At 34.7% G+C, this 19,138-nt stretch overlaps 1 protein-coding gene across 5 annotated transcripts in view; it reads left to right on the top strand.

Moving 5' to 3' along the window:
* The window catches only part of LOC150092256 (myb-related protein B-like), a 248,286-nt gene that overhangs the window by 127,357 nt on the left and 101,791 nt on the right, over positions 1 to 19,138 (top strand). For all 5 annotated transcript variants that reach the window (XM_090414888.1, XM_090414885.1, XM_090414886.1 and 2 more), the window contains 2 exons: positions 2,134 to 2,206; positions 14,226 to 14,457. In XM_090414888.1, the coding sequence (XP_090271014.1) occupies positions 2,134 to 2,206; positions 14,226 to 14,457 (305 nt within the window). The remainder of the gene's footprint in view (positions 1 to 2,133; positions 2,207 to 14,225; positions 14,458 to 19,138) is intronic.

The following is a 19,138-nucleotide window of genomic DNA, read 5'->3' as shown; positions in this document are numbered from 1 at the left end:
TTATGTATTGGAATTACTTGTTCTTGAAATACATTTATATTGGTTGAAGAATGTATGTATATGTTACTATATAAAAACGTGTACACTAATCATTAGTGAATAAAAGAACGTTCATAGAAAACAAAGCAAAATATAAATTAAAAAAATGGAAATAAATCTCTTCAACCTCTTTCCATAGCCAGAATTCCAAAGTCCTGATATTGTCTTAGTCACTTGCCTCTGGAGCCTCTGCAATGTCTCCACATCACATTGAAAACCAGGTGGCCAGATTTGAGCACAATATTCCAAGTGTGGTCTGACCAGTGCTTTATATAGCGGCACAACCACTTCTTTATCCCTACATGTTAGAGTACTTATCATAGCAGCACTACGATGTGCAACTTTTGCAACACTAGCAATATGCCCTCTGAACTTCAGTCTACTCTCAACCATCACTCCCAAATCTCTAATCTCATCTACTTCCTGCAGTACCTCATATTTCTGCACTCCAAAATGCAACACCGTGCACTTATTGATATTAAAACTACAACCCCACTCCTTTGTCCAAGTAGGAAGCCCATTCAAATCTTCCTGAAGAGAGTTAACATCCGCAGTGTTACTTATAATTATTCTCAACTTTGCATCATCAGCAAACAGCTGAAGATCCCCAGTCAATCCACATGATTTATCATTTACAAACAAGTTAAACAGCAGGGGCCCAAGAACAGAACCCTGGGGCATGCCACTGGTTACCCTCTTTTATTATTTATTATTTATTTATTTATTTTTTTTTTTTTTTTCAGACACCGCTCCGTCATACACAATCTGCTAGTATCATTCAGACAGCCAATCTGATCCATATAACCAATATACTATCTATTCCCATCCTTTGCAGCTTGTACACCAACTTATCATGTGGTTATCTATCAAATACTTTTGCAAAGTCCAAGAATGATTTTCTCCCTTATCTAATACACTTGTTACCTTATCATAAAATGCAAACAAATTATTAAACAGAACCTACTCTTTACCAATTCATGATGACCACCATGAAGAATTCTATGTCCATCAATCCAATCCTGTAGTCTGTTTCTTACCAATCTCTCCATCACCTTGACCACAATCACAGTTATACAGGCTGGTCTATAGTTGGAGACCTCTGTCTTAGAATCATGCTTGTGGAGTAGTACTATTTTGCTTTCTTTCTATTCCTTAGTAACCTTACCTATTGCAAGACTTTCATTAAATAACCGGAACAAGGGCATAGCAACTGTCTTGCACATTCTTTAAGAATAGATGGTGATATGTCATCCATTCCCACAGCCTTATTAACATCTAACCCAACCAACATTTGATACTCCTGATTCTTCCACTTCCAATTCTCTCAGTATTCCTTTCTCAGTATCCAATTCTCCTTTCTTCTATATATTGCACTTCATCATTTGCACCAGTATAATATATGCTGATAAAGTGTTCAATAATTCCACTATATCCTTTGCAGCTGTTATTCTGCTGCCATGACTATCCACCAGTGTTAATTCTGCAATAATTATTCCTTCTCTTGCTTGCCATATAGCAGAAATGGCCTCTCCTCTCATACTGCACCTTTTCTTTCTTTACCATGCTCATCACCTTTCTAGCCTGCACTTTATACTCTTCATTTCCTCTTCAATTTTCTTAGAAAATTAAGTACCTAAATGACTCATCTGCTTCCAGAATGCAAGGAAAATGCATCTTTTAATGAGAAACAACAGCTTTAAGTTAATTTCCTTAAGTTACACCATTAAACAGCTTTAAAAGTTATTAAAAGTATACAGACTATTAACATTCTCTGTCTAGTGTTGTAATTGTTGTATTTTATTATCTTCTCTGTATGGATACAGAGAAGAAAGGATAATATAATTGATATAATTAATTAGTCAACCTTTGTATATTTGTTGTATGCTTAATATATTTACCAAATTCCTTCTTAGCTTTCAAGCCAAAAATGAAAAAAACATAATTAAATGTTTTTTTTTTTTTAAACGAAAACGAGTGAATAGTATTAATAAAATGTTAATACTAATATTAATTCATATAGGCCATCATAAAAGTAGATGTAACTTGTTATTTCATTTGTCATTGAAAATACATTTTTTTTTTATTTCTTAACAGAGGCATTACGAAGAGCAAGATGAATCTTTCCACATGTCTCCCCCCACACACAACAATATACCACACTGTGAAGGTAAGTTGAAATGACATTTCAACTTTTTAAAAATGACATTTTTCCTTTTAAAGTAACTTGATTATTAAGTACTCAGAAATTTTAGTATTGCGAGTATTCCAGCTTGATGCATTAAATTGTTTAGTAGTGAAGCTATAGGCAGCAACTGGAGGTAAGTTTTCCTACCTCACTAATTTAATCCAGTTTTAATGTAAAGATGAAAGTTTTACTTGAATGTTAAAATTAGCTAAGTTGCCCTTTGGTGGTGGTGCTAATACAAGGAGGAGGAAAAAATGAAAAGAAATAGGGAAGAAAAAAAAAATCAAAGAAAGGAGCTGAGGATACATTAGGAACAGATCGTAGAATTTGCATATCTAGGATTAAACAGTTTGGGATTTCTTTCTTTCTTTTTTTTTTTTTTTTAATTCAGTGAAAGATGTTTCAAATAAAGAAAAAAAAAACACCAATTGCATTAACACATGCTCATTGGCAGAAGGTATTTTCTAAGTCTTGATGACCTTGTTTTGTTGTGATGCTGTGTTATATAACTATGCATGAGCATCTGTGAAATTGTGAGGTGTCTCATTGATTAAAAAAATACATTCATGTTACATATATGTATGCTAGAAAAAATTAATAAATAATTACTGTTATAAATAACTTTGACTATTCTTTTGTATTTCATTGCTATCTATATGTTCACTGGGCATCTACAGATGTCGTATAGTCACTCCGATGCTCAGTGATGTGCCACACCAGGCCTCACCATGTGGTCCTGTTATTTGCTTTTCTGGCAGCATCAACTCTCTGAAGATCAGTCACTCTACACACACAAACCATCCATCCATCTCATTGCTGGTCTATCCCTTTCTCTTTTTCCAGGAACTTTACCTTCTATTACTGTTCTGAGAAGTTCCCCCTTCCATCCTTTCTATGTGTTCAAAATATTTTAACTTTCTTCTGTCAATATCCTTAAGGAGCCTTAAAGTTCTACTGATCTTTTCTAACACCCATTCATTTGTATGCCTTGCAGTATATAATATCCTCAACAGCCTTCTGTAACACCACATCTCAAAAGCAGATATCCATTTCTTATCTGACTTCTTTAGGTTCCAAGTCTCACATTCATAAGTCACTGTTGGAAAAACAGCTGCATCCAAAATCCTCAACTTTGTTCCCATGGAGATAGATCAATCCTTCCGGATTTTAGACAGGTCTCTGACTGTTGTTTTAACCATTCCTAACCTTCTTCTGATGTCTTCTGAACAGCAATTCTTCACATTAATAATGGATCCTGGGTACTCAAACTTGCTGACTTCTTAAATTCTTTCTCCATTAAGGTATACTTGTTTCTCAAGAGCTTCTCTGTTTGTATTTCCTTTGAGAACCATAATCTTTGTCTTGCTAGGATTGAGTTGAAGTCCTCTGTTATTACTGATCTTCTTAACTTTGTCAAGAATTAGCCCTAGTTCTTCCATGTCATTACAAAGGAGTACTATATCATCAGCATACCTTAGATTACTGATCAATCTACCTCCTATCCTAATTCCTGTCCTGAACTCATCCAATACTTCATGCATGATGTCCTCTGCATATATACTAAACAAGTGAGGAGAAAGTAAACATTCTTGCCTAACTCCTTTTCCAACTTGAAGTCAGTCAGTCAATCCAGTACCTGTTCTTACTGTGGCTTCTTGCTCCCTGTGCAAGTTGGCTATCAACCTGATTGTGTGTTGAGGAAAACCCATTCTTTTCATTACTTCCCACAGTTTCACATGCTCAACACAGTCAAAAGCTTTAGAGTAGTCTAAGAAACACATTACCAGAGGGAATCTGAATTCTTTATATTTTTCTATGATCTGTCCAAGGCAAAGGATCTGAACTCTGGTGCCCTTACTTTTCCTAAAACCTGCTTGTTCCTCGGGCATCTCTGCCTCAACTTTGGCCTCAATCGTATTTAGCATGATCTTCAATAAAATTTTGCTTGCATGAGATATTTCATTACAAGGTATCATAAATAAATGGGTTTCAAAGAGATGTTTCAAAAATAGGATTGGTTCATAAAGCAATGCGTTTCGTCCTTATTTGAAACAGTTGATATTTTTTAATGTCTGCCCAGTTAGCCTAGTGGCTATGCTCTTCACAACCATATGCCTGGGAAAGGAGTGTCCTGGGTTCGATTCCCATCGTCGACATGAGGAGCTTAAGGATCTTTCTCAGACATAGCCAAGTTAGCCAGGCTTGGGCATGGATTGCAGGGTTTTTCTCCCCAGTTTATCTTGGGTTTTTCCTCCTGCAAGCAGGTGAACCGGCCTCGTGAACACACGAGATACAGCCATAGGATATACTGGGAGGCATAGGGCTAGTCACCTTATCCTCGGGACGGATACAACTTAGAAGAGCTCAAGTCAGTTCTGTAACAGGCCAGTAAGGCCTAATACTTAGTAGGGAGAAGAAGATAAATTTTTAATACTTGAATGGTATGCTGTAGAATTTTAATAATTAGCTTGTTTGCCATAAGATATAAAAGATTGAAAATTGCTGCTCTAGAGCGAAAAAAGAGTGCTAACATTTATCTTATTATGAGATGCTGAAGCATGTATTTAGTATTTATTTATTTATTTATTTTTTTAAATATATATAGAGTGGTAATATACAGAATTTGTATGTGTTACAGTTACCTCTCATTATATCCACTGCCATTGTAATAAAAACAACAACAAGTCCCAGCAAAATCCCTAATAACTAACCTGCTCTAAAGGAAATTCCCTATAGCAAGCTATCCACTGTAACCAATTGTTTCTGTGATCTGTAAGTTTGCTATAATGAAAGTTTGCATCATCATCATCATTTATTGTTTTAGTTAGTTTGATATAGAGTGAACATTATTTATTTTTGAATGATTAAACCCTTTATTTGCTGACTGTTCATATTTGGGTTGGTTTCAGATTTTTTATCTTTTTTTTTTTTCTATATGAAATTAGGAAATGATTTAATATTTCTTGGTAGTTTTTTTTATTGACATAAATTGGCGTGGAGTCAGAATTTGTTGCATCATCTGGAAGGATCTATCGTTGACAGACCAGAATATGCAATTTAAGGCTCTTTTTGAGATTCAAGTTCACGTGTAAGCTTTTTTTTTTTTTTTTAAATGTTGGGCCCATATATGAGAGGTTGGCTGGTCAACCTATAGTACGTTAGTACCGTATATGGGTAGTGGGTTGGGAAAGGAGAAACTTATTTATATTTGATTTAAAAGCCTGTATGTTGTATTTCTTGGGAAATACATCAGGGAGAAGACTATTCCACAGCAGTATTTGATAGCTGTGCAGTAGCAGGGATGAAGGAGGAGGAAAAGAAACTTGTTCTGTGGGTTTCAAGGTGTACTGTGAAAGGATGTTGGGCGGCATCTGTACGTGTTCCAATGGGTTTAGTACACAGTGGGGGAATTATTGATGTTAAACATTTCCGATGAACATTTCCCATGGAAATATTTATAGAATATACAAATCGCAGAGTCCAAGCATCTGTGTGAAAGTGAGGGGAGCGAGTTGGTGAGAGATGGGTCATTTATCAGTCTAATTGCTCTCCTCTGTATTGAGTCAAGCCTTTTGAGGGAGATTTTAGGAGCCCCACTCCAAATGTGAGAGCAGTATTTGATAGCTGGGTGGATTTGTGATTTGTATAATGTTAACAGCTGTTTAGAGGTAAAGTAGCATTTTGAGCAAAAGAGAAAACCTAGTTTTTTGGAAGCTGAGGATGCAATGGTTGTGATGTATTTATTCCAGGAGAAGCTTGATATCGGGTAATTCTGAGAAGAGAAATATCATCTTTTCTGGGAATTTGAGTGTTATCAAAAACAATGCTGGGGGAAAATGGTTCTTTTTTGTGAGAAATGAGACAAAGTTTGCTAAATTTATTATTGATACCTATTCTAGAAGAGGTTTGGAGGTGAATGTTTTCTTTGGTGTGTTTTTTAAGAACTGATGCATGCCACCCTGTTTGCTGAGTGGTTAGCATACCTTTTCTACAACTAACAGGTTGCAAGTTTGAATCTTTTCATGGACATGGATGTTTGTGATTGTCATTAGGTGGGAGATCAACTTCATCACATGTGATACCAATTGTCCTTGTTGGAGGCCTTAAGTGACTTGATTAAGTTCCACATTTGGTCTCTATAGCTGGGTTTCTGGATTGACCTCCTAATCATTCTTCTTATCCAGCTTTGTACATAGGTAATGAAGGCAAATCACCTACTTCTTTGCTTGGAACATTGCATTGCATGCATCCTGTAGCCATGTTTTCCTCAAATAACACTTGTTCTTTATCATGTACAGTATATTATGCTCAACTGGCATCCACTCTGCAGCATGGAAGCAAGCCCATATATAGCCCATTTAAAAAAAAGTGTGTGTGTGTGTGTGGGGGGGGGGGGGCAATAAGTGTTTTCCATCAAACTATATATGAATGGACTGGGAGATCAACTTCAAGCAATCGTCTTATGGTTCTACTCTCTCTCCTTTGAAACTGGTTTGCCAATTTTCTCTCAGGTTGTTCACTACATGTAATGGTGGAAGATGTTAATGCAGGTATTCCTCAGGGCTCTTATTTCATCCCTCCCTCCCTTCCTTATACAAGGTCTAGCAGAAAAGTAATGAGACAAAATTTGTATAAAATGGTGTATTTAATTTATTATCTGATACATCGTGGTCACCTTCAAAGTAACCCCACTCCCCCCATTTACAAAATGCACTAGGTTCAAATGTTATCTCTAGGTTAAAATGTTACCTTTCATCTTGTTCTTGAGATTGGGGAAAAGAAAACAGTCATACGGAGACAAGTCAGGCAAGTATGGTGGCTCTTTCAACATTGGAATGCATTTTTCGGCTAAATGCTCATGAACATTGCAGGATAAGAAGGCACATCATGGTGATTCAAGATCCAATTATTTACAATCTCTGGATGCACCTACAAGACACATTTCCATAACTGTTCAAGGATTTCTTTGTAGTAAATTTTATTGACAGTTGCTCCAGGAGGTTGCTGTTTGTTCTTGTTGTGACAGGCCACCCTGCACCTTCCTCATCTTCCAAGCTCCCCCCCCCCCCAAACATCTTATGCAATTTAAACACTTGAGCACATGATAAAGAATCATTACTGTATGCCTGCTTAATTTTATTGAATATTTCATAGCAATCTCATTCAGTTTAACACAAAATTGAATCACACAATGTTCAAGATTCCACTTTCCATTTTTGTGATGAATGCACCATGCATAACTTATTAGAAAAAACAAAAATTTGACAAGTGTTTACCCTACCTGACAAGAAACTGGTACTGACAGAAAGAGCAGGACGGTTATTACATAATATGTTACAGTCGGTATGACATTGATACTAATTGTTGTGATATAAAAAATGTCATTACTTTTCTGCTAGACCTCACACACACATATACAGTATATATTAACATGTTGACTGCCATGGCAATTTTCCGGATTCGGTCTCAGAAGCCAATTTGATTTAATCGTATCATATTATTCAAAACTCTAATTATAATGCATAGTAATTGCCAAAAAACATACAGAATGTGTTTTTTTTGGGGAAAAAAAGGTCTCACGAGTTATTTCGTAGTTGGCATATATAACAGAAAGTTCTTCGCAGTAGCCAACTACGAGTTAATTCGTACTCAGACACACTCTGACTTGTCGTCGTTTCGCTAAAGCAGAGTTAGCAATATGTGTGTAAATTTGTCAGTAGCGAATCAAACTTAGTCGAGTATGTTACATTTACTTCTTTCTTGAGTATTTTGTTTTATAATTATTATTATAGTATATATTTATAATCCCACAATATGGATAAGAAAAGACCACTGACTCAAGAAGAACTTGAGGACTACTCTCATTTGAGTCTGAATTTGATGAGATTTTTGCCGAGGATGGTTATGACAGTAGCGATTATGAACCTTCTGAGAATTCGAGTGAGGACAGCAAAGATGAAGTCGTTCCCCAGCCTGCAGATAATCCTGATTCTTCCCAAGCAACAACATCAAATATGAATGATAATTTGTGGACCGAAATACAACAAGATCCTGAACAATTTATTTTCCAAGAGAACGTTGGTTTGAAATTGGACACAACAGATTTTACAGTACAAACATTGGTTTTGCATTACTGGTTGAACAAACTAATTTATATGCTAATCAAGAAATTGCAAAACTACCATGAGTAAGAAAATCTCACAGAGCATCACAATGGAAGGATGTCAGCGTCACAGAAATGAAAATTTTTATTGGACTTTTATTACAAATGGGCCCTTGTTCTTTTTTAACAATAGAGCATTACTGGAGTAGAAACCCACTTTATAATATAATGTTTTGGCGATCACATAGGAGTCGAAATAGATTCCAGTTGTTATTTGCTGATAACTCAATACCATCTTCTGACAGACTATACAAAGAGACCAATGCTGAATCATTTTAATAATATATTGTGCCAAAACTATACCAGATAAAATATCTGTATCGACGAATTAACGATGCTGTGGCCTGGAAAATTTAAGTTTCCGCCAGTATATACAAAATAAAAAACACAAATACAGAATCAAACTTTATGAACTGTGCGAGTCCCATGGTCTTGTTATGAAAATAAAAATTTACCCTGGTAAATCTGAAGAAACTGACCATAATTTGGGTCACACTATTGAAGTTGTTTTGTACTTACTGGAGGAATATCTCAATAAGGGTTACATATTATATATGGATCTAATCTAATCCTGTGGCCTCCTGTTTAAGAGGGTTGCAGATGATGAACAGTCCGCTTCCATGCCTCTCTATTTCTTGCTTCTGTAAGATTCTTGCCCATCCAATCTTTGATGTTGTCTTTCCATTGCAGTCGGGGTCTTCCTCTCTCTCCCTGCACTATCCCCTGCAATACTATTCTGGGAAGCACTCCAGAAGAACCCCTCATCAAATGTCCTGCAAACGCTATTTTTCTTCATTGGATACTAGCCATATAGTCTCTTTTCATTTTGAATCTTTTGAGAACCTCTTCATTGCTCACTCTTTCAGTCCAGCTGATACGATAGCTGATATTTTCATTTTGAATCTTTTGAGAACCTCTTCATTGCTCACTCTTTCAGTCCAGCTGATACGATCCATTTTTCTCAAGCACCATATTTCAAATGCATTCAATCGATCACTCATCTCCTTATTGATTGTCCAGGACTCACATCCATACATCCCCATGCTCCAGAACATTGTCTTGAGGATTCTTACTTTTAACTGTTTGTTCAGGTTTCTGTTTTTTCCTAATATGTGGTATATTTGGAAAAATGCTGGTTTTGCTTTTTTAATTCTGTTCTTAATTTCATAATTAGATCTACTGTCTTCTGTTATCCAACTCCCAAGGTATTCAAAACTTTTTACATTTTCTATTCTTTGTCGGTTCAAAGTGATTTCCATCCCATCATTTCCTTTCCTTGAAATGTTTATTTTCATTTTATATCTCTCATTTCATATATTGACTGCACGAAAAACTTATGTGTGTGGAACACTACGTAATAACAGAAAGGGAAATCCCATAGAGGTGGTAAATCGAAAATTGAAAACGGGGAGGTTTTTTAGCAGTGAAATGGTCCTACTATGTAAATGGAAAGACAAATGAGAAGTACTTTGTATTTCTAACCATGCATGGTTGTTGAAACGGTAGAGGTGTCCAACCGCAATGGAAAATTTTCTATGAAACCAAACATAATTCGAGATTATAATAAGGGAATGCCCTGCATTGACTGATCAGATCAAATGCTGTCGTACTACTCAGCTCTGAGAAAAACAGTTAGGTGGCCGATTGTCTAAAATGAGGTCTAAAAATTGCATTACATATTATAGAAATATATATATATATACACAATGCATTCAAATTTTTTTCATAAAGTAACTAATTCTAACATAAAACTTATAAAATTTAGAGAAGCGTTGATTGGAAAAAAGATTCTACCAGTTTCAACGAAAGTTAGATCAGAAGTTCATTATTTAGAGAGTATCCTACCTACTGAAAAAAGTGTGCCTGACAAAGCCATGTCGAATTTGTACCCAAGCTAAAAAACACCGAGAAACGCGTTATTATTGTCCAGCCTGTGAAGAGAAGCCAGCACTTTATCTGGAAGGTTGTTTTAAAAATTATCACAAAAAATAAAATTGTTCTATTACTTTGCATTTGATTTTCACTGTATGAATACATTTTCTATTCATCTACACCAATCTTGATTTTTTGTTCTCTTCCCAGAAGCCAACTATCCATAGTTATGCTTATATACTACAAATATACTTGCAGCTGCACAAAAAAAGGCAAGTCCAGCAACTACGTGATAACTCATAGTCGGCCCTCTTAGCCAGATTGCCTACTATGAATTATCTCATAGTTGGCAGTTAACGTGTTAATGACTTTCTCACAATAACCTCAAACCCCAGTTCACATCATACTTATATGCAAAACTTGCTTTGTTAAAATGTCTCAAGCTTCAAGATCATCTACAATAAGTGCCTTAAACACTGAATTCCATATGATCCTCATTGTGTTGACAACATCTTTGTCACCTTCAATGCTTTTGAAACAAATTTTTTATAGTTTTCTCACAAAAATACCTTAGTTCTTCTCCACTGACATTTTGATAATGTTCATAATAGTCAAGACCAGATATCTCTTCTCAGGCTGACTGTTATTCTTAGCCTTTCCTGGCATAATCACATCACTTCTATAGCATCTTCAGCTTCCAAAAAATTTGACATCCTTTTTTGCTCAAGACATTACTTCTCTTCTTTTCAGTTGCTTATTCTGTACATAACTGAAATATACTCACCCTTGGAATACTGCTCATACATATGGGATGGTGTGCCTAAGACCTCTAAAAATTTTTGATACACCTTCAGAAGAGACGGCTCAGTTGATTGATCCTCTCTCACAGACTCTTTTCTGCCACTGTCTTATGAAATGATGGCCAAAAAGAGTCTGTTAGAGATAGTCAGTTTTTACAGTGAAACACTAGATATTTCTACAGATATTTTTATGGGTGTGCTCTTTAGTAGAATGAGCATCCATTATGCCCCCTTCCCTCCATTTCTGCTAAACCTGCAGAAACATGAGCAATAGCTGCCCCAAATCCTTTTATAGTTGAACTGTCAAGTCACTGAATCTGCTACTCCCAGTTGTGTTTTATTTCCCATATGCCTCAGTTCTCTGGAATAGCCTTCCCATGAAGTTATTCCCCAAGGACTACAACATTTAGCTCTTTGAGTAGAATATTACCAGATTACTTTGCTCTTGATCCCAGCCTACTCACAGCATTTATTTGCAATAGACTTTATTGCCTTTCTTCTGTGGGAGTGATATAAAACAAAAATCAAGAGAAATGCAACCAGAAATACATAACAGTATTTGAAGGCATCAGAAGCATGAAATGTGGAAACAGCTGGATATTTGACAAGAAATGCTCAAATGAGGAGGTATAAAAGTTTTACATTGACTTCACTCCATAATTCATAGTGATTGGAGCAGCTCTCATATTGCTCATCTATAAAAAAGAGAAATAAAACTGATTATGAGAATTTTAGAGGAATTTCCATAATGAGTATTCTAAGGAAGATTTATGGAGCATGTTTGAGAAGAGATTGAGAAAAATTGTGGAAGTGAAACAAGAAGAACCAGCTGGATACAGGCCAAACAGAAGTTATCAGGGATGGATTTATACTATTAAAATAAATAGTAGAGAAATCATGGGTAGGTATCAATCTGTATTTAATTTTGTAGATATGGAAAAGGCATATATGCTAAAATGCCTAAAGAAAAGTTGTACATAGCAGTCATCATCCGTTGCATCAGCCTTGGGACTGGTAGCTCAGCAGCAATTTCCTCCATTCCACTCTGTCATTGGCTTTCTTCTTAATCTCCTGGTAACTCCTCAAACCTGTGCTGTCTTTGACTTGGTCAAGAAAGCTTTTCCTTGGTCTGCCTCTTCTTCTTTCCCTCTCTATTTTGCCTTCAGTTATTCTTTTCACAAGTCCATCATGTCGAAGTATATATCCAAACCACCTATCCCTTCTAATTTTGATCGATTTAATTAGAGTTCTTGTTTCATTTATAGCAGTATACAACTTAAATTGTAAGTCAGCTGTTAAAATTGAAGAAGTTATTGGAAGATGGTTAGTGAGATTGATGCATGTCTCTCTTGATTGAAAATCAGGTGCTTGACAAAATGTGTGCAATCTTCACTGTTATTTGTAACCTATATGGATAACATTTCGAAGGCAAGCGGCATTACTTAAATTACTTTATTTAATATATCTGATTTTGATATCAAAATCAGATATATTAAACTCAGCCCTTTCCTTCATACAGATGATGATGTTATACTCCTAAATAAATCTAGTATAACTCTTTGGATTAATTTACTGAACTGAACAACTACTATAAGAAAAAAAATTAAAGCATGTTATGTCACCTGTACTTTTACATTAGAAAGACTTATAGATGGATTTTAAAAAAATTGGTGTAAAACTGATGATTCAAATTTTTAATTGAGCTTGAAGGTCGTCATGGCCAAGAATGCCTTGTAATGCTGTATGGAAATTAATTGACAAAATTAAAAAAAGAGACTCTTTAACTCATATGAAACTATTAATATATGTAGATTTTTATTTAGGAAGCTATAAACAGTTAATCTAGTAACATTTGGGTAAAATCTGGGGTTATGATACAAGAAACTGAAGAGGCAAGGGATCTTGGTGTATTGGTGGATAAGAATTTAAAGTTCAAAGGTCACATAGCAAAAGTTGCAAATACAATTCAGAGAATAATTGCTATGTTGAAGCGAACCTTGATATCTAAGGATAAGGAAGTAATTTTGCCTCTTTATAAGGCTTTGATAAGACCACACCTGGATTATTGTGTGCAGATTTGGTCTCCCAGGTTCTAAGGGGATAAAGAAGCTGTGGAAAGGGTGCAAAGCAGAGTTACAAAGATTATATCCGGATTATGGGATTTAGATTATGAGGACGGATTGCAGACTGGTTAACAGGAGAAAGAAGGGTGATATGATAGAGGTCTATAAACTTTTGAATGGGTGTTATAGCATTTCAAATGATGAAGTTTTTTGTTATATGGAAGGCAGGGAGGGAACACAGGGGCGTCCATGGAAGTTAAGGTTGTTCTCAGTCAAGAAAGGGATAAGAGCTAGGTTTTTCTCCCAGATAGCAGTGAGTAAATGGAATAATTTGCCCTTAGGAGTGCATCTAATGTAAAGGAATTTAAGGGAAGGTATGATAGCTGGGTTGGGTAATTTACAGCCTCTCTCGATGAGTCCTTGACTCCCTGGAGGTCTCAGATAATAATAATAATTTACATAATTTAATAAATGCATTATTTAATTTATATTTTACTATTTTTTTTTTGGTGGTGATTTTAGTGTGTTACATATAGGCTCAGTTCATCTCAGTTCATGACAACAAACCTATGGGAAATTTGAGTTTGATTTATGATGGTTCTCTTAATGAAGGTTTGAAGAACCATTTTAGGTCATAAAAACAGGGGTTTACATTGGGATGATTATACAAAAAAGATTCACTGTTCTCTTTGAGAGTAGCGTGTGTGTGTGTTATATAATTGAACAATTTTTCAAATGCCATATACTTTATTTTACTTTACTTAAATTATTTTATTTCATCTAAGCATGCCAATGATGTTGATGGTAATAGGTATACAAATGAGAAATTAGCTCATTTCTATTGAGTGAAAAGAGTAGGGATTAAATCTTGTAGAACTTCTAGCATCTCGGGATAGATACTAGTTCTTACTCTGCTAAACTTTCTCCTTATATATAATGATAAACCAATCTTTCAGACATCTTTAGTTTATAGACATTAACAAGATGGATTAGAATTTTCTATATTCATACTAATATTAGGTACATAATAAAAGAGCGAATCTTTTGGTACGCTTTTGAATATTTTAATGATCTTTCATATTTTGCATTTTCAACCATGGTAGGTTCAGAACCAGTTGGTCCTATTGTTGCTAATCAGGAAGTAACACATGAAAAAAGGCTTCCTGCTTTTGAAACAATAATGGTGACTCAGCATATAAAGAGTGAATTACCAGTGCCTGATCATCACACAGATTTATTACATCAGATAACATCAGAAGCATCAAATGAACCTAATACAGACACGCCAACTACAGATGATTATGTTGACATGGAAATTCTGCTGTCTCCATTTAAGTAAGTGAATGTTTTCTACTTAATGTTATTATTGCATTGTTACAATTTTTTTATTATGAACTGCACTAATTAGAATTATAAATGCTCTATTTTCACAGGAGGTAAAATTTTTAATGCTCATTGTATTGTTTGTGAAAGATAATTATGAATGCATGATTTAAAATAGCAATTTGAATGATTTTTCACAAAATTGTGTGAGTATTGCTGTTGTAGATTATGAAGTAGTGGAAAATGTTAAGAGGAAATACATGAGTATCTAACATTACTTCCAAAAATTGTAGGCCATAGCATATCCAGTTTGGTGTCATACAGTAATATGCTCTGCCCTGGTAAGTTCAAAATTTAATCCAAATGCTCTCAATTCACATTATAACACAACTTATAGGAAAGCACCTCCATAGCATAGAACAATGTGCATTTCAATTGGAAAAGACCCGAATTCGATTTTTGTCATGGTGAGAGTAATCTTTATATTGGCTTTTTTTTTTTTTTTTTAAAAATTGAAGGTGAGTTAGCTAATCTCATGTAGAGGTAGCATGGATTATTTTCTCCCAGAAACTTGGGTTTTTCCCCTTATATATAAAAGCCAAATTGGCCAGAGATTACATGCACTTAAGAGGCAGAAATGCTATTACATAGTTGGAAGATAGCGATGTGGTGTGTAGATGGTGGATTAAGTAATGTAGTGGATAAGTTGTGTGGTGTAGAGATAACATCATACCCTGCATGATGAGGTCCTTGATGGTGCCATGCAAAGAGTAATAATAATATACAAAAAAGAAACAGTTTGCTGTGTCATGTGTGTGTGTGTTGAAGGGAGACACATTTCTCTCCCTCAAAAGAATTGCTGTTTAGTGGGATAATGATTTTTCTACTTCCTCTTCCACATGTACTATATATTATAGCATTTCAGGTAGATTCCTGTACATTTCTGTTTTTCAGTTCTGTGTTACTTCTATAACAATATTTCATCAAATATCAACTTTTCAATGGAAATTTTTCTATGTCAGAATGAAAGAAGCAAGAAGCACAGAATTTCTCACTACCCCAATATAATTTGCCTTCTCTTAATTATTTGCAGCCACTAACTAAATAAAAGAGATGCCATTCCCTAAGTCAGGGTTTCTCAAACTTTTTCTACGATGGAACACTTCACAAATCCTGAAATTTTCATGGAACACCTTGATTATTTTGTAATATTTACATTATAGCCTGCCAGTTTCGCCAGCAAACTGTCTGGCATTTTCAAGGCGTTTACGGAAAGACGTAAAAACTAGTAAATGCAAATTGAAAGAAACATAAAAAACATTGTAAATCAACTAGTAGCTAAGGTTACACGTTTATGACAAACACGCATGAGTGATAATGAATAAGAACAATAAGTCCTCTCTGTCACGCGAACGTGTTACTTTAGCTACTAGTTGGTTTACAACGTTTTTTATGTTCCTTTCAATTTGCATTTACTAGTTTTTATGTTTTTCTGTAAACGCCTTGAAAAAGCCAGACCGTTTGCTGGCGAAACTGGTAGGCTATAATGTAAGTTTGTTTGTAAATGGTCTGTGTTAAATAAGTTTGTATCTTAATTATAAAACGACCAAATATGTTTAGTTTAAACAGTTTATTTTGTAATATATTAATTAATAAATAATTGGTAATTTAGTTGATTTTTATTATTAATTAATAACTGATAATTAATTAAACCATCATTAAATTAATTTGTGCTGATTTTCATTGACATATCCTATTCTGATCACCAAAAATTTATATTATAAGTACAGTACTTATGAGTGAATGCAGGCTTTTTCTCCTGTGTGCTGGTTTTGTAGGGTAGATAAATATAAATAATAAATAAAATAAATGAGTAAATCTACAAGGCTTAATGAGCATCTCACCAATTGTATGAGCTTCACAATGAAGTGCAATGCAGTAACTCACGTGAAAAGATGCCTCTGTTGCATTTTCAGTTGTAGCAATTGTAGCCATTTGAAGTTTATTAGATTTTTCTAGCGAGTCATGTTGTCTCTTAAAAAAAATGTATATCCTTTCCTTTGTAATCAGTGTGTTTCATTTCGAAGTGCCTACAAAGTTTAGCTGGAGCCAAAGAACCATTTACTAGTATTTTATTACATAAAACACACATTGCATCAGGAGCATATGTATTGCCAATACATAAATCCATAATTTAAATAATTTTCATGGTACTTCCGTTTTGGTCTGTTCTTAGATGACTCCTGTTCTTTAATATTAGCTTTTGACGAAACCACAGTTTGTAATTTCATATCTTCTCCAATCATACGAGTAGATGTGTCAGCAGAAGTACTTGCTCCTCCTTGTGTTAAAGTTCCTGTCTTTAAACAAGAATCCATTGGTAATTTTTGAATAATATTCAAATTCCAATATTTGTCAGAACTATAATAAAAACAAATAGAATTATGTTGTAAAGGTAACATTAGTATGAAAAACAATAAGATTATAAATAAGAAATGTCGAATAATATAAAAGTAAATGAATAATGCAAAATAGTAAAAAAAGACTGCAACACACAAAAGTAAATATGAATTGTAACAATACTTGTAAGAAAAGCACTAAACCGTGTCAAATAATGTAAAAGCAATTGTAATAAGAATGATTTGATAAAATGTTCAGTAACAAAAATTAAACAGTTCAAAATAAATCAGATATATTAATTATAAAATTAGTTAAAAGAGTAAGAAGAATTCTTTTATTAAAAGCCGGCACGCCTACTCTCTATATACGGGAATAAAAAGGCATTAGCTGATTTTTTTTTTTTTTTTTTTTTGAGGGCCTGGCCCAACAAATTTACTCGTAAATACCTTTTAAAAATTTTTAAAAGTTCATACATTAACATAAGTATTAATAATTAATTGTGGCATAATCATAAAGAGTATTAGTACATTTATGTATATGGTGTGGCATGTTGACAAATATAAAATTACATTTAAATTAATTAAAATGAAAAGCCAAAAGGCTAGTTTTCTGGCAATTTAATAGTTATTAAATGGATAAGAATCCTATTTTGTTTTATAGCCAGTAAGTGAAACTCAAGATCGAGAACTACGATCTAAGAGTTTCAATGCCGAAAAACTATCGGCGAAGGCAATCCGAAGCAAAGGTGGAGCAAGCTCCCTCACTATTCTTGATATTCTCTCATAATGTAAAACACAGCTCCTAGGAGATGTATTATTGTTTTACATTATGAGGAGAGGTCACTAAAACAATAATACATCTCCTAGGAGCTGTGTTTTACATTATGAGAGAATATCAAGAATAGTGAGGGAGCTTGCTCCACCTTTGCTTCGAATTGCCTTCGCCGATAGTTTTTCGGCATTGAAACTCTTAGATCGTAGTTCTCGATCTTGAGTTTCACTTACTGGCTATAAAACAAAATAGGATTCTTATACATTTAAATTAGTTATCAATCACCGGGACTAATGAAATCTTGTAGCATGTTGTAGTTTCTTCAGGCAAACATAATTAAATTAATTTGTGCTGATTTTCATTGATATATCCCATTCTGATCACCAAATATATTATTATATACTTACGAGTGAATGCAGACTTTTTTTCTTCTGTGCTGGTAGTTTTTCCCTCCTTTTGTACATCCTGGAGATCTTTGTAGGCTTGAGGTGGATAACTCACTATCTGTTCTGTCACAAACACCTTCAATAGGAGATTTCTTAATACCAAAATTAAACAAAGTGCCTTGTCTCTTATTCATATTAGATTTTACATCTGTATTCCTATTACTTTTAAAAAAATCACGGCACTTCGGTTTCAGAACAAGCACACACTGCAATATGAACTTGCGAAGAAAGTATTCAGTATTAATAGATTTGAGTACCGGATACAGACTACCTTGATCTTCAATTTCAGTGGAAAAAATTTCTTTATACTTCCTTGCTGATTGGATTGGTCACTGACATTTGCAACACAGATGGTATTCCGTTCAGTTTTGAGAGCAGGCCGCCCATTGTTGTAATTGGCTTGCAGGCAATTTTTATGATCGGTCATAAACAGTGGTATTCTCTTTCCTGATTGTTGAAAGATTTCGATGTGTGAAAATTAATGATAATTCATGAATATTTCCATGTTTAAAAATATGCCGCTTGGCCACTGACATTTGCTACACAGATGTCATTTCCTTCAGTTTTGAAAACTGAGGATATGCCACCCATTGTTGTAATGGGCTTGCAGGCAATTTTTATGACCCCTCATAAACAGCAGTATTCCCTTTCCCAAATGTTGAAGTGTTTCGATGTGTGAAAATTAATGATACACAGATGTTATTAGGCATTCTGGATCTAAGCTTTTCGACATATTCACGAATATTATTTTCCTCAGAATATTTCCACTATAAAATATTTATTCATGAAAAATGCTTAGAAAACTAAAATGACAAATTTCAGAACTTCTTGTGGAACACCTATTCACCTTCTGCGAAACACAGTTTGAGAGATCCTGGCCTAAGTCATTGATGGTGAACCTTTTAGGCTGAGCATGTGAAAAGTTCAGAAATGCCTAACTTGACTCTGCTGGCATGCCCCCCCCCCCCCCCCCCCCCAGTATACTCTAGCTCACACTGCTAAATCAGCATTTTTACTATCAAGCAACCTGCTCTCTCTCTCTCTCTCTCTCTCTGTTGATTGCTACAAAGTTCTGC

This window comes from Typopeltis vanoorti, chromosome 26 (genome assembly GCF_054136105.1).
Source record: "Typopeltis vanoorti isolate ZY-2024b chromosome 26, IOZ_Tvanoo_1.0, whole genome shotgun sequence".
Classification (NCBI taxonomy): Eukaryota; Metazoa; Arthropoda; class Arachnida; order Uropygi; family Thelyphonidae; genus Typopeltis; species Typopeltis vanoorti.
The sequence above is the reverse complement of the archived record's forward strand: the minus strand, read 5'-3'. Positions and strand labels throughout refer to the sequence as shown.